Source organism: Rattus rattus, chromosome 2 (assembly GCF_011064425.1).
Source record: "Rattus rattus isolate New Zealand chromosome 2, Rrattus_CSIRO_v1, whole genome shotgun sequence".
NCBI lineage: Eukaryota > Metazoa > Chordata > Mammalia > Rodentia > Muridae > Rattus > Rattus rattus.
Window position 1 is genome coordinate 164,204,476 of NC_046155.1, and position 16,269 is coordinate 164,220,744.

General features: G+C 46.2%; 1 protein-coding gene across 1 annotated transcript; it reads right to left on the minus strand.

Moving 5' to 3' along the window:
* Positions 1-15,095: 15,095 nt before the first annotated feature.
* LOC116894438 (60S ribosomal protein L7a-like) lies at positions 15,096-15,899 on the minus strand. The gene has a single exon (XM_032896141.1). The coding sequence runs from the start codon at positions 15,891-15,893 to the stop codon at positions 15,096-15,098; it is 798 nt and encodes a 265-aa protein (XP_032752032.1). The 5' UTR covers positions 15,894-15,899.
* Positions 15,900-16,269: the final 370 nt, after the last annotated feature.

Here is a 16,269-nt window from a genome sequence, read left to right on the forward strand (position 1 = left end):
GATTTGGTTGGATGGACCGAATAGCAAGACACACATTAACGCCAGTCGGTGTAGACACTGCTCACCAGGAAAGGGCAGCAAAATTTGCAAAAAGAACAGATTTGAAGGAATTGAAAATGGAGGTGGGTGTTAAGATAACCAAAAGAAAAAAATAGGAGGGAAAGGAAATGAGGGAGACAGAGAAAGGGAGGGGAAGGGAGGGGAGGGGAAAAGAGGAGGGGAAGGAGGGGGAGGGGAGAAGGAAGGGAGAGGGAAAGAAGAAAAAGAGAAAGTTAGGAAGAAAGGAGGGAAGGAAAGAGAAAGGAAGGAAGGAAGGGGGAAAGGAGGGACCAGGTAATAAAAACGTAAAGCCACCCTACTGGCTCAAGACCACAGACCAGGGGTTCTTCGGGATTTTTTTATTACTATTATTACAGGGTTCAGCACATTCCAGAATGAATTGTTTGTTTCAAACACTCTCCAACTTAGGGAGCTTGTGGAAGGGAAGCAGGACTCCTTGCCTGACCTCATTTAAGAGGCGGTACACACATTCCTCCGAGTTTCGCGCTTTAATCTTCCAAACTCCGGGCTTCCCAAGGCAGCTCGGCTTTCATCAAGGCTTCTCTCCGGTCACGCCTCTTACGGTTTCATAATATTTTTAAAAGGTAATACTAGAAGAGTTTAAGGCGGTTGTCTCCGTTTTCCATTAACTAAAGTGTCCACATTCCTGACGCCGGACTGCGGAGTCACCAGCACACCAACGGTTTAATTTTCAACCTATTTTCCCCATTCTGACGATTTCAGAACTTCACCCATGGCACTGCTGCCTGGTAACTTTCTGTTTTAATTAAAGATGTTAAATTGGCAACAGGCAACGCTTTACTTTCACATTAGTTTTGTTCATAAAAAGGGAGGAAGGGGGCGGGGGTGAAAAGTGGTGTGCCTGCTCTGGGGAGATGGCTCAGCTGTTAAGAGCACTTGTTGCTCTCTCAGGCAGAAGATCCAGGTTCGTTTCCCAGCGCCCACGGAGCGGCTCACAACCGGCTGTAACTCTAGTTTCGAGATATGACGCCCTCTTCTGGCCTCTTAGGGAACTGCACATCCATGGTGTGCCGCATACACGCAGGCAAAACACTCAATACACAAAATAAAATTTAAACATCTAAAAAAAAAAAAAATGGGAAAGTGTATCTGTGGATAACATCAAGCCCTAAAGCCTATCTTCTTTTTCTCTCGAGGGGACACGAAGCTAAAAATCTCCACACATAACAATTTTGAAATCACAAAAGGAGAAAGGAAAATACCTTGGGTTTTTGTTTGTTTGTTTTAGGCGGGGTCTCTCTATGTAGCCCTGGTCGTCCTGGAACTCATTCTGTAGGCAGACTGGCCACCGGCTCACAAAGATCTTCCTGCCTCTGCCTCCCGGGTGCTGGGATGAAAGGTGGATATTCTAAAGCCAGACGTGGTGGAACACACCTGCTATCCCAGAGCGTGGGAGGCTGACACAGGAGAGCTTGTGTGAATTTGAGGATGGAATGGGCTGTCTAATGAGTTTCAGATCTATCTTTCCTACAGTCTACCCCACACACACCCCACAAAATATGTTCATGTGCATATGCTTAGCAATATAATATCTAATTAAAAGAAGATACTGTGGTTTTCAAAATACCAAATATATACACACACACAAAAAAAAAACCAACCAAAAACTCAAAATAAAGTTTCAGAACAATAATTGCATTGTGGTGGCTGGGAAATGAACCATCCCAACAGACCTTGAGCCCTTGATCCCCAGGTCATGGCGTTTGTGTGGCGGAAGCTGTGGGGCCGGCTGACGGGGTAGGTGACTGACTCGGGGGTCGGCCTTTGAAGACTAGACCTGAGTTTGTCCTGCCTTGCCATCTGCTTCCTAATCTACTCCGAGGTAAGAACCACTCTCCCAGACTCCCACCTGTGAATTCTGCCCTCTTTCCCACCGCATTGGACTGAAACCACGAGCCGAAATACCCCTCTCAGGTAGTCACACTGTGGCCAAATCAACTCACCCACACGCTGACTAAAAAAAAAAAATATATATATATATATATATATATTTAGAAAACATAATTTTTAGAACGTTATTTTCATTTTTAACTCTGTATGTATTAGGGGACAAGTGGGTCGCCCGTGTGGGTGCAGGGTCTCATCCTGTAGCCCAGACTTATCTTGAGCTCGGGCTCTTCCTGTCTCAGGCTCCTGAGTACTGGAATTAGAGACCTGAAGCTGCTGTCACTGACTCAAGTCATTTCTAACTGGACATTGTGTTCCTGACTTCTGTTTTACTCCCTTCTAAGCTCTGTTTATAATGCAGGACTGCGAACAGATCTTCACCAAAGTCACATAGACACCATGACACCTCTCTCACCCCTGTCTCTCTCTCTCTCTCTCTCTCTCTCTCTCTCTCTCTCTCTCTCTCTGTCTTAGGCCTACCTCTAAAACATCCTCCAGTCACGCTGACTGGCAGCAAGTGACACACAGAGGCCTATCTATCCACTTACTGCAGGGTGACCTGCCTCGTTTAGCATGTAGCAGTCAGAGTTCCAAATAGCAATAAATTCCCTGCGGAGCCGGCAAAAAAAGAAAAAAAAAAAGGAAAAAAAAAAAAAAAAAAAAAAGGGAGTGGGGGTGGGAACCAAGATGCCTTTTACGGCACTTTGCGATAATGGCTTTATCGCCAAAAGCCATATTAGCAGAAGATGGAATCTCCTGGCTGGCTGTGCATTCAGCGACAGCCTGTTTATGCCCAAGAAGACATGGGTGCCTGTGGAAAATGCATCTGAAGGGCGGCCCACAATGCTGTTCTGCCCACCCAGCATGCACTGGGCTTCGGTCCTCCAACCAAAAGGAGATAAAAGGAACCCAGAGAAAGGGCGAGTCCTGACCCAAACTCCAGAACCAAAGCAGTATGGTCCCAAGCCCCGTGATGACCTGACAGTCACCCACAACTCCCAGTCCTGCCCCAGAAACTGTCTTTCTTTCTTGACTCAACAAAAACAGATGGAAAACTGCTAAAACGGCTCAAATATGTGTCGCTTTTACAACGTTTATGTGGCTCTCGGAAGGAAAAAAAAGCCTTAATTGACTTGCTTGCTTGCCGCGTCCCAGTTCTGTCAAAATCTCTTACTTTTTTTTGTTTGTTTGTTTGTAAGGGATTTGCGTGGGAGAACCAACCATTCCGGGTATATCTTTAATTGCTATAATTCAGGAGCAATATACCTCCTTTCAAAGACTTTTGCCAAAAGAGGCAAAGGGGCAAGGGAATCTCTGGAATTTAAAAAAATTTAACATAAAACCCATTTTTTTTTTAAAAGTTGGGTGTTTTTTGGTGGTGGTTTTTGTTTGTTTTGTTTTTATGTGCATCGGGGTTTTGCCTGCCTGTATGTATGGGCGCCTTGTGTGTGTGTGGTGCCCGCTAGAGACAAGAAGACAGTGTCTAATTCCCTGAAACTGGAGTTACAGGTGGTCGTGAGCCACTTGATGTGGGTGCTGGGAACTGAACTCAGGGCCTCCGGAGGAGCAGCAATCCCTCTTAACCACTGAGGCATCGCTACAGGCCCTGAAACCCATTTCTTAAGATAGTATTTAAAAAATAAAATAAAATAAAGCTGGGCTGTAGTGGCTCACACCTTTAATCGCGGCAACTTGGGAAGCAGAATCAGGCGATTCTGAGTTGGACACCAACCTGGTTGGTCTACAGAACAAGTTCCAGAACAGCCAGAACTACCTAGGAAAACCCTGTCTCTAAAAACAAATGATAAATGAATAAAATAAAAATAGGGGTGGAGAGATGGCTCAGCAGTTAAGATGAACATCTAGGCTAGGCAGCTCGATAAATACCAGCTCCAGGGGCTCTGAGACGCTCTTCTGTCCAGCGTGGGCACAAATAATAAAATAAATATTTTTTAGCAAAAACAAACAGGGGACTTAACATGGCCAAAAATTTCATCGAACAGCCTGCCAGAGCCAGAGTTCAGTTCCCAAAACCCACATCAAGTGGTTCACGACCACCTGTAACTCCAGTTTCAGGGAATTAGATTCCCTAGGTGATCTACAGAATTCCGCTAAACCTCTATCTTATATCCATAGGGCAAAAATAAGTTAATATACTTCTACCTCAAATACCAACTATGAGGATCAAAAGAAGCCTTTATGCTCACTGGTTCTGACCTGCCTTCTGCTGTACATGAGGTTGGGTTGGGTTGGGTTCTGGAGTGCTGGGGATTAAACACACTTGCCTTGCACATGCTCAGAAGTGCTCTACCCAAAGGTCTATCGTTAAAATAAATGCAAATAACAGCTTCCTGTTTCCTCACAAGGCTTAGGTGTCCTAGTTAGCTTTAATTGTTGACTTGAAACAGCCTAAAGTCATGTAGGAGAGAATCCTCGATTCAGGAACTATTTCGATCAGACTGGCCTGAGACCTTGTCTGTAGAGCATTGTCTTGATTATGAATGGCTGCAGGAGGGCCCAGCCCACTGTGGGCGCCACCATCCCTAGGCAGGTGGTACTGAGCTATGTAAGAAAGCTAGCTGGGCGTGAGGCTGAGAGCGAGCCAGAAAACAACATCCCCCACAGTTTCTGCTTCAGATTCCTGCTTCGAAGATGGAGCATGACCTCGAAGGGTAAGACAAATACCTCCCCACAACACACCAAAGGTGCTTTTGGTCAGAGTGTTTTACCATATTAACAGAGAGGAAAGAAAACGTCAAAATTAAACCATTCTCGCACCTTCTTTGGACACCATCACCACCCCACCTGACCCCCGGGAAACCTGATGCAGGTGAAATGCAGGCCAATGGCGTAGAAAGAAATGGGGGTCATTGTTTGGATCCAACGTTCCCAAAGGCTGGGTGCAATGCAGCAATGCTCAGAGATGATTGGCTCATAAGAGCTCTGGCTCCTTCAGTAGATCCACCCATTGGTGAATTCAGAATTCAGAGCTGAATGGAATATTAGGAGGCGGGGCCTGGCTGAAGATCACTGGAAACAGGCCTTTGAAAGGTATATCTTATCCAAAGTGTTCTCTCTCTCTCTCTCTCTCTCCCCTTTCCCTCCCCCCCCTTCCCCTTCCCTCCCCCTCCCCCCTCCCCCTCATCTCCCTCCCACTTTATCTTTCCCTCCCTCCCTCCCTCCCTCCCTCCCTCTCCCCTTCCCCTCTTCTCCCTGACCTTCCTGGCCACTGTCAGGTGAATGGCTTCACGCTACTACACACTTTCCGCTAATGTATTCAGCCTCATCTTTGGCCCAGAAGCCGATCCACTAACCACAGATTGACACTGTGAACCAAAATGAACCTTTCCACCCTTAAGTCATTTATCTCAAGCATTTTGTCACAGTACCAAGAAGCTGACTAACTCAGGAGGCAAAGAGGACAGCGCACTGCAGGGGGACATGGCGTTGGGAACAGTGTAGCCAAGGCTATGGAACCTCAGACCTCCAAGGCAGAGCCTAACAACAAATCCGCCACGCGGAGTGAAGCCCATATACACGTTTTTAAGTCACTTTATCTTCACCATTTCCTATCCTTTTAAACTCTTTTATAAAATAAATATTATTATTTAGAAGCAAAACGACAGAACCTCGCATCTGTCACCAAGGTTGAGAGATAAATCTATGGGTTGCAGAGGTGGCTGGGGACACTGGCGTCAAGCCTGGGGACCTGAGTTTGTTCCCTGGGCATATGTTAAAAGGGGAGAAAATCCTTTTCTAACAGATTCCCCAGGAACGGTCCACAGAAGCACGGTCTTCTGAATTATTGGGATTGACAGTAATCTTTATACCTGAAAATCTATTTTCCTGGATTAAAAAAAAATCTTTGGCTTATTTTTTTTAATAGACTATCTTTTTTGTAAAAAGAGATCTTGTCGACTTTATTTGGAGTGCATGAATGTCTGCCTGCAGGCCGTGTTTGCATGCCTGGGGCCTGAGGAAGCCAGAAGCCGGCATCAGATTATTTTGGAACTGGAGTTTCAGGTGGTTGTGAGTTGCCATGTGGGCGCTGGGAACTGAACTTGGGTCCCCTGCAAGAGCAGCCAGTGCTCTTAACTGATGACCCATCTCTCCAGCCCCTATCTGAATATTTCAGTCAGGTTATTTGGTTTTCCTCTTGCATAAAGTAGTGTGTAAACAACACAATGATTTAACTTCCTCAGGGAAGCCACCGGGTCTTGTTAAATATCCAAAGGAATAAATATATATATTTTTCAACTCCTGTTATTTAACTGGAATGAATCTATATATGGAGCTATGTGTACTAGACTGGTATTCTCGGGTCCTGCTTAACCCTTTCGACATGCAATTTCAAGTATCTTTTAACTTCAGGAGTATTTTCTTAAAAAAACATTAACTTTTAGTATTTATCTTCTATCCTTGTCTCAATTTTTAATTTGAAGAGACTCTTCTCTTTTTTCCATTACATTGATTGTTGATTGATTGATTGGTTTCCTGCGTGTCTAATCACGCATGCATGCAAGTACACAGGCCTATGCCTCAGTGTGCACATGGCCCTCAGAGGACAATTCCCAGCAGTCACTTCCCTCCTGTCATTTCCTGTTGGTTCTGGGATTTGAACTTGGGTCTTCAGGCTTGACCGAAAGCACCTTTAGTCACTCAGCCGTCTTGTTAGCCCAACTCTTATTTGGTCTACGTTGGATCCTGTGTTCAATACTTCCCACTCGGCTGTGGAGTGTTGCCCGTCTCTTTTCTCGATATTTTCTTCAGCATTCTTCTCTGAGTATCACCATCCTCGACCTTCTTGCTTGACTTTGCCTCCGAGTTTCAGCTTTCATTTCTAAACTTTCTTGTTAGCGTTTCCTCAGTTCCGCCGGCCTTTCTAATTCCGGACTCTCATTCTTTCACAGCTCGGTTATGTTTCCGAGTGTCTTTTATCTTATATTGAAGAAGGAGCTCGCCGTTTTGATTAGTTCTGTGGTCATGTGCTGTGTGTGTTTTCATTGTATAAAAGGATGTAATTCCACTCTTTAATCTCTTCTTACAAATAATAACTAGGTATGAGGGTTGACCTCAATTGCTTGCTCATTTTTGTATAAAATGAATTTTCCTAAAAAATTAAAAGAAAGAGGGCCTCGAGGTGCCTTTTCTCATTTCACAGCTCTCCCGACTCACCCGGTTCTGCAGCATTCAGGAACACGGCAGTTTGCTTTTCGGGATTTCCTGGCTCTGTCCCTTCAGCATGGTCACCTAGATGACTGGCCATTGTCTCCACTCTGCTCAGTTTAATTTCCATCCCCAAAAGCTGCTTCTTGGTGTGGGCCCTTCCCAAGAAGGGATGATTTAAAGGACCACTTAGAAGTCTCCTCCAAGCCCTCCGGGCCTTACGGCTGGCAATCAATGCTCACACCCTCAGACTCCAGCTCCCTTCCCTACCTTGCCCATTGCCTCTTCCAGATAACATGTCCGCTGTCCTGGACACTCCTGTCTTAAGCTAGCCAGTGTTCCCTAGCTCTGCATTCCTCACACAATATCACCTCAAAATGTTTTCTGATTGGCTTGTCTCTCTGTGCACTCTGTCCTCTCTCGGGGAGCTTGTCACGAGCTTGGCTGCAAATGTCTTCCACACACTTGTGTTTTGCCCTCCAGTATTCCGCATTAAATGATCATTATTTTATATTTATTTATTTTGGTTTTCTTCTGAGACAGGGGCTCCTTGATAGTCCAACCTGGCCTGGAATTCCCTCAACTATGACTGTGAGTTGCTGGCACCTGGGAACTGTGTGGTGTAGGTGCTTGGAATCGAACTTGGGTCCTCTGCAAGAACAGTACATGCCTTTACCTGAGAGCCATCTTTCCAATCCTTCATTTTTCATTCATTATAGTCATTGCAACAGCCGATAGGAATACCAAAGAGCAGAATAAGTCTGCCCAATAAATATTTCAGGTATGTTATTAGCACAAGAAGTTAGAATGAACCTAAAATTCCCCTACACTGAGTACCCCGGAACTATCCTGCTAATATCACCAAACACCCAAGATGGTATAGTTTTGTTGTTTTTGCTTTGTTTCTTAGTTAGAGTTTCTACTGCTGTGAAAAGACACCATGACCAGGACAACTCTTATAAAGGAAAACACTTAGTTAGGGTTGGCTTACAATTCGGAGGTTTAGTCCATTATCCTGGAGGGAAACATGACAGCATGCAGGCCAATATGGTGTTGCAGAAAGAGCTGAGAATTCTACATCTGGATGGGCAGGCAGCAGGAAGACATTGAGACACACTAGGCCTAGCTTGAACTTCTAAGACCTCAAGTCTACCCCTTAGTGACACACTCCAATAAAGTCCAATATCAGACTTCCTCCAACAAAGTCACACCTACTCCAACAGGGCCACACCTCTTAATAGTGCCACTTCCTGCCTTCTTATGAGGCCATTTTTATCTAGGCCACCATATTTTGTTTGCTGGGTTTGTGTGGTGGTTTGAATATGCTCGGCCCATAGGAAGTGGCACTATTAGGAGGCATGGCCTTATTGGAGGAGGTGAGGCCTTGTAGAGGAAATGTGTCACAGTGGAGGCAGAGCATTGATGTCTCATATATATGCTCAACTCTGGCCAGCGTGATCCAGACCCTCATCTTGGATGCCTGCTCCTTCTGACTGCTTTTGGGTCAAGATGTAGAACTCCCAGCTCCTCCAGCACCATGTCTGCCTGCATGCTGCCATGCCTCCTGCTATGACAATGGACTGAACCTCTGAAACTGTAAGCCAGTCCCAATCAAATGCTTGCCTTTCTAAGAGTTGCCTTGGTCATGGTGTCTCTTCATAGCAATAAACCCAAACTAAGGCGGTTTGCTTTGGTACTTTTGTTAGAAGTTCACCTCTGGTGCCTACAATCTTTCCAACCCCTCAACGGTCCTTGAGCCTTGGGGAAGTGGTGACACCCTTATTTTTTGAGACTTAGTTCCTCAGCGGCCCAGGAGCTTGCCATTTTGGTTAGGCCAGCAGCTGGCCAGAAACCCTTGGGATCTATTTGTCTCCACTGGCCAACCCTGGGTAACATGTATACGGTCACCTTTGACTCTTTTTAAACATTTATTTTTATGTATGTGAGTATTCTGTCCCTGTCTTCAGACACACCAGAAGAGGGCATCGGATGCCCATTGACAGGTGCTTGTGAGCCACCATGTAGTTGCTGGGAATTGAACTCAGGACCTCTGGAAGAGCAGTCAGTGCTCTTAACCGCTGAGCCACCTCCCCAGCCTTTCACTCTTTGCATAGACACTGGAGATCCAAATGCAGGCCCTCACATTTGGACAGCAAGCATTTTACCCACTGAGCCATCTCATCAGTCCCTGAAATGTTTCTGAACTAAGTTTCAGTTTAACGTGTCTTAGTTGAGTCTATGTCCTGTGTCTGCGAGTTCAGGGATCAGGGAGATGCTAAACAATGAGTCAGGGCTGCTGTGGTTTGAACAGGGTACGCCAGCACCACCTTACATGGTGAAGCCTCATTCCCCACGATGGTACTCAGGTGTAGAGGCCTGTGAGGGAGATAATTACCTGACTTCTTGAAATGGCAAAACCACACCATTATGAATTTGGCAGCATACAAGTATGTCCCATTATGCTTGTTTCCTAAAAAATGTTTTACAAACTTTATTATTGTTGTTGTCATCATCGTCATCGTCATTGTAGTAGTAGTAGTAGTAGCATTTGAGACAGGGCATCACTGTTTGGTTCTGGCTGATCTGGATCTCCTATATGGACCAGGCTGGACTTGAGTCTGAGTAATCCTCCTGGCTCTGCCCTTCGGTCATGTGCCATCATGTCTGCCTCTGAAAAACATTTTGAATGTTGAGAATAAAGCCACCACTTTTAGCGCCAGTCACAATGGCAAATGCTTAGCACTCAAGAATGATTGTGAATTTGAGGTCAGCCTGGGCTACATAATGAGTTTAAGCCATATACAAGTAAAAGGAGAGAATAGGCTTTACAAAGTGACCCTTGACCTTCACACACACACTGTGGCAGGCACGCACTTCCCATCGAACACACAATTATAATAAAGTAAAGACTTTTTAAACCTTTTAAATAGGTTTACAAACTACATGCTGGAGCAGTAAGGAGGCCAAGGCAGGAGGACATCAAGTTCAAGGCCAGCCTGAGCTATCTAATAAGAACTCGTCTCAAAAAAAAAAAAAACAAAAAACAAAAAAACAAAACAAAACAAAACTACATTAAGGCCAAGAATATCTTTCCAAAAATATCAGTAGGCAAAAAGGTTCCCTAACTCCCCAAAATGATAATCAAGTAAGAATATGGGGGTCTCTGCACACTTGGGTACAGGAAGATAGAGATGGATGAAAAGCTCCACATCATGGGCAGACACGGGTCTACTCAGGACGCTCCCAGTCTGATGTAGGAGCTCAAGGCATTGGCCTCCCTGGGACTCAGTTCATCTGATGGTGGAATTGCTACCCAAAAGGGCTTTTCCATTTTGAGAGTCGTGAAAATGATCCAAACACTGGGATCTGTTTTAGAAGCTGGAGGAAGATGGATCCATAAACATAAACTTGTGCCTTCCCTTCGCTGCCTTCTGATGTTTCCATTTGTAGCATTTGAATTGGTTCTACCTAGACTAATAAAATGATTTTATGGGAGACCTTGGATAATCTAGATTTGTAAGACCCTTGTGCGCTAAATCCTCTCTAACCAGAAAGAAACCTGGAAGAGGGAGGAATAAACACAGAAGTCCCCCGAGAAGAAGAGCGAGGTTGGAAACAGCCTGTGGCCTTCAGCAGCTGTGCGATCACCCACTCACACAAGCTCACTTGAAGACTATGGCGGAGGAGGGAGAAACCTCCCAAGCCGCCTGCACTGCACTCAGCCGCAGCTGTAAAGGAGGCGGCCCTCCGGGCGGTGGGGGGGGGGGTGAAGTGGGGAATAAGAATGAGAGTCTGGGAACTGCACGAAGCTAAAAGAATAGAAAACACGTTAGAGAAAAGCTTGATGTTACCAAAGAAGCAGCTATAATGAGGAGGGGGGAGGGACTCCTAACAGCACGGGAAGGGGGAGAGGGAAAGGAGGGAGGGGACCGTGACCTCTCCAGTGCTCAGCTGCAAAAAGGCCATGGCAAAGATGGAACCAGGGCTATGGGAGGGAGGTAACGGGTCCTGGAGAATGTAAGTGGCCACAAACCTGGGATATTCACAGATGTAAGGATTGTCAGAGTGATGGGGGAGTCAGTGATGTTAGTTAGCCAGCTATGGACTTAGGAGTGAGTAGGAGGTCACAGAAGTGAAGGTCACAACCAGGGAGGAAGCCAGTTCTGTTGGCAAAGCTGCTCCCAGCTACTCCAGGAGGCTGAGGCAGGAAAATATGAAACCTCAAGCCAGCCTAGACTACAGAGTGAGTTCAAAGACAGCCTGGGCTACAAAGTGAGTTCAAAACCAGCCTGGGGAGCACACAAGATTTTTGTAATTGTATAACATGAAGATCTGGGAGTGTAGCTCAACGGCAGAGCAATAACACAGAATCTCCCAGTGAGGGGTTGGGGCTGGGGTGAGGAGTAGATCACTTACCTAGCATGAAAAGACCCTGAGTTCATACCCAGTACTAAAAAAAAAGAAGAAAAAAGAAAAAGAAAAAAGAAAGGAAGGAAAAGAAAAAAAGACGAGAGAGAAGGTTCAGTGGTTAAGAGCACGTCCTGCTTGTCTTAGTCAGGGCTCTCTGGGGGACCAGAACTGATAAAATGAATGGTATTGGATGGTAGAATGACATATGTGTATATATGAGCCAGAGAGAGGGGACTTAATAGAGTGGCTTACAGGCTGAGTCCAGCTAGTCCAACGATGTTGTCTACCAATAGACCAACAGAAAGTTGTTCAGTCCATGAGGCTGGATGTCTCAGCTGGTCTTCAGTATATGCTAGAGTCCTGGAGAAGTGAGGAGATGGACCTGTCAGCAAGAATGAGGGCGAGCAGGCAGGGTCGTCTTCCTTCTTCCACATCTTGTATATATGCTGCCAGCAGGTACGGCCCAGATTAAAGTGGATCTTCCCACCCCAAAAGATCAGGATTAAAGGGGGATCTTCTGACCTTGACAGATCCCGATCAAAGGTGGGGCTTCCATTTCAGATGATTTAATTAAGACAATCCCTCATGGGTGTACCCAGCCACGTAGGTTTTATTTAATTCCAGATGTAGTTAAGGTGACACCAAGAATGACCAACACAGTGTTCCTGTGGAGAACCTGAGTCCGACTCCCAGTACTCACACCGCGTGATTCAGCGACTGCTGTGACTCCAGCTCCAGTGATCCCGTGACCTCATCCAGCCTCTGCGGGCGTCCGTACTCATTCACATAGACATTCATGTGCTCACTCACGTGCACCACATTCAGACACACAGAAAAGTAACATAAGTCCAAAAGAGAGAGAAGAGGAATTCCCAACCTATGTGCACTGGGGATGGGGTCTCCGGGATGACAAAGCAGCGTGCCAAGGCTGAGGTAAGGATGGAGGCCCATCAATCAACCAACTGGGTCAGGATGCTGAGCGGGTGCTCCACAGTGAGGGCTTCAGCTCAGCTGTCAGACTGTTGGTGTAAGGGAGGAGATGGTGCAGATGCTCACAGACCTTGCGGCCAAGTCTCTGGATTCTCCATCTCCCAGGATGACAGAATTGCTCCAGTCTGTGGGCAGGACCAGGAGCACTGCCAGGGGAGGCTCTGAGCATGCTAACTAGACTTTATACACTTTCCGTAGAGTTTCATTTTTAGACCCACTTGCAACGTCAGGCTGCCTATTCCTAAGCCTTGGGAGGAAGGTTTGACATAAACCAGCACATTTCTCCATTTCCCCACCCACCAGCTTAGAACAGTTCTGTTCTGGCAGCTGGATCATCTAACCCACATCCCATGTCCCCGTCCCGTGCTTCCTAACTTCTAACACGTTGCTCTGTTTCTTTCACGTCCTCTTTGTCCTTGTGATATCTTCTTTAAAAGGCTTTAAGATGATTTACCTATTTACTTATTGTGGGGTGTGTGTGCGCGTGCGTGCTTGCATGAGTCTATGTGCACCTCAGGCATGCAGGAGCCTGAGCTAACTCAGGTCCCTTCCAAGAGCAACAAGAATACTTGACCACGGATCCGTCTCTCCAGTCCAGTGAGGTCTTCTTTGGTTGGTCGGTTCTTGGTTTGGTTTGGTTTTCAATTGGTTTGGGCTTTTTGTTTTTGTATTTTTTTTATTTATTTATTTATTTATTTTATTTTATTTTTTTTTTTTTTTTTGCTTCTTGTTTCAATAGAATTATGGGGAGAGCACAGCTGTCAAACGGGTTTTTTGAGACAGGATCTTACTTTTATAATCGCAAATGAAAAACAATGCTGTATTTACTTCAGCATCAAAGGTATGTGCTGTCTGTGGTGTGTGTACAAGGTACCTACCTGGGAGAGAGCTGACGCAGCTTGTCCTGTTGCTATGTCAACCATTTTCTGTGAGCCAACCACATCCTCCAGGCCACATCCCCAGGGATGGACTGGGTCTCTATGAAATTACCTATCACGAATAAAACCACAGACTACTCTGTGAGCATTCCACCCGGGAGCAGAATAGAGTCCTCCTTTTAAATCACAGGCTGTAAAAACATCCCTTCATTGTGGTGTGCACATATGGAAACCAAAAGAAATGATTTAAGGAAATGGCTCCATAATAGAAGGTAATTCCTCCATGATTGAGAACAACACCATCCAGTTAGTCCTCTCTAAAGCGTTGGTTGAAGGGAGAAAAAGGAAGATTGAGCAATCCTGGGCAGAAAGCATACATACAGTAGATGGTAACATTGGGGTTCAGGAATCGTTCCCCAAACCACATGAACATCGAGCTCAGTTAAACAGGGATGGTTTATTGAATGCACACCCCCAAGACGGATCCGTCAGAGCAACAGCTCAAAACTGTGCTCGTACACAGGTGCTAGGCCCAGTGGTCAGGCCTGACTGAAGCCATTTTAGACATAACAGTTTCTATTGACCTTTAATTTGATGGGTCCTACACGAAGCCTATAGTTGTGGAATTTCTTAGATTAACAAATGCCTTACAGAACATAACAGGGTATGTGGTCAGCATGACCCTGCTCTGAATCGAGTTACTTTTCCTGTGTCAATGACAGGCAGGCATGTTACAGCAGCGATATGAAATAGCTGGCAGGCATGGAACAAAATGGCTACAGCTATGCTAGGGGAGCAGGCCTCAACAAGTAGCCAAGGGATAGGGGCTTCTAAACTACAGGGAGTGTTCACTGTACTAATCGGAGCTGGCTTTCAGGACAGGGGCTTTTCCAGGAATGGTCTTGTTGAGGCCATGCCTAGACTCTGGGGTCACTGGTTCCTTGTTGTTAAATCCTTAAACAGTGTGAAGAGGTTAAAGCCCTCGATATCCGCCTTTTAGAGATGAAAAAGAAACCACGGAGATGTTATGTTCTTGAGGTCACACGAGTAAGCAACTATGGGACACAGGGGCTCGAGGGCATAGGCTCTTTTCTGCTCGCTCCTCCTGTGTGGGGCTCTGTTTCTGGGAATCACACCTGTGATGAGAAAGGAGGAAGACACACACTGAGGGGCAGGAAGTAAGGTCCAGACGGGCACTCACTGTAATTGCTATGGGCGCATCAGAGGGGTGTTCTCATCCCAGAGACTCGAGCTGGTGAGCTGATGAGGGTAGGGAAGGGATGGATGAGGATAGAGGAGAAAAACCAGACAGCAAAAGCTAGGCAAGTGGGGAAAGATGTATTTGTCCCCTCCCTAAGCTGTGTGCCTGGAGGACAGCCTTCCTCGATAAAGGAAGACTGGTCCTCCATCAAGGATGTTACAGGTATCTGTAGTCCTCTGGGAGAAACTCCGAATAACTCTCAAAGGACTCACGCCAGCTCACAACTTCATATATAAAACAAAAATAATAAGAAAATAAGCGAAACACACTATCCTTATACATCGTTGGTCCACAACGCTTCTGATGAAGCTGCTCCTATGAGTTCATGACCATGGATGGCTCTATGGTTTGGGGTTTTTTGTTTGTTTGTTTGTTTGTTTGTTTTGTAATTATATTTATGTACAGAAAACTTAAGTGTACATTTAACCCAGCTTAGTGGTGAGTTCTTTAGCCTTTGCCTTTTCCAGCTTGGCATTGTGAGCCACAGACTTAGGACCCAGGACATTGCCTCCCCAGTGGCGGCGGATCTTGTCATATCTGCCATTATAATTGGTCCTAATAGCTCCCACCAGCTTAGCCAGAGCACCCTTGTCTTCTGAGTTAACCTGTGTGAAGGCAACAGTGGTGCATGTCTTCCTGTGGACCAGGCGCCCCAGCCTGGCCTTTCCCTTGATGATGCAGTAGGGCACCCTCATCTTTCGACAAAGGGCAGGCAGGAAAACCACCAGCTCAATGGGGTCTACATCATGGGCAATCACCACCAGCTGAGCCTTCTTGTTCTCCACCAAGGTGGTGACTGTGTTGACCCCTGCTCGGAGGACAGGTGGTCTCTTAGTCGAGACGTCCCCTTTGCCAACAGCTTTCTTCTCAGCGCGGGCCAGCAGCCTCTGCTTCTTCTGCTTTGTCTCTGGCCTGTACTTGTGGGCGAGCTTAAGGAGCTGAGTCACTGTTTGCTTGTCCAGGGCCTGGGGGAACTGGTTGATGGCAAGAGGTACTTTGAGCCGCTTATAGAGGATGGCTCTTTGCCGCTGCAGCCTGATGTAGCGGGGCCATTTGACGAAGCACGTGAGATCTCTTTTGGGCTGGATGTCCTGCCCAATGCCAAAGTTCTTAGGCCTTTTCTCAAACAAAGGATTGACCACCTTTTTGGCCTCTTGTTTCTTGACCACGGCGGGGGCCGGGGCCACCTTCTTCCCCTTGGCCTTCTTTTCTTTGGGCATCTTGCTCGGCTGGAGGAGAGAGAAAAGGCTCTATGGTTTTAATCATCGGAAAGCTCACTGACATTCGAATCCTATCATATGGCCTGTGTCTTCCCACAGAGATGGATAAACTGGGGGCCTTGGTCCCTACGGTGACACCATTAGGAGAATGGTAGAATCTGTTAGAGTGGGGTCCATTGGTGAGGTTGTCCAAAGGGGGTGTTATATGAGGAATGAGACTGAGACAAGCAAATGGCTCCGTGGTTAAAGGTGCTGGCCCCCGAGACTGATGATCTGACTTCAATCCCTAGAACCCATATGTCAGAAAGAGAGAACCAACTCCCAAAGTTTTCCTTTGACCTCCACTCATGTACCATGTGTACCCACATACATATAC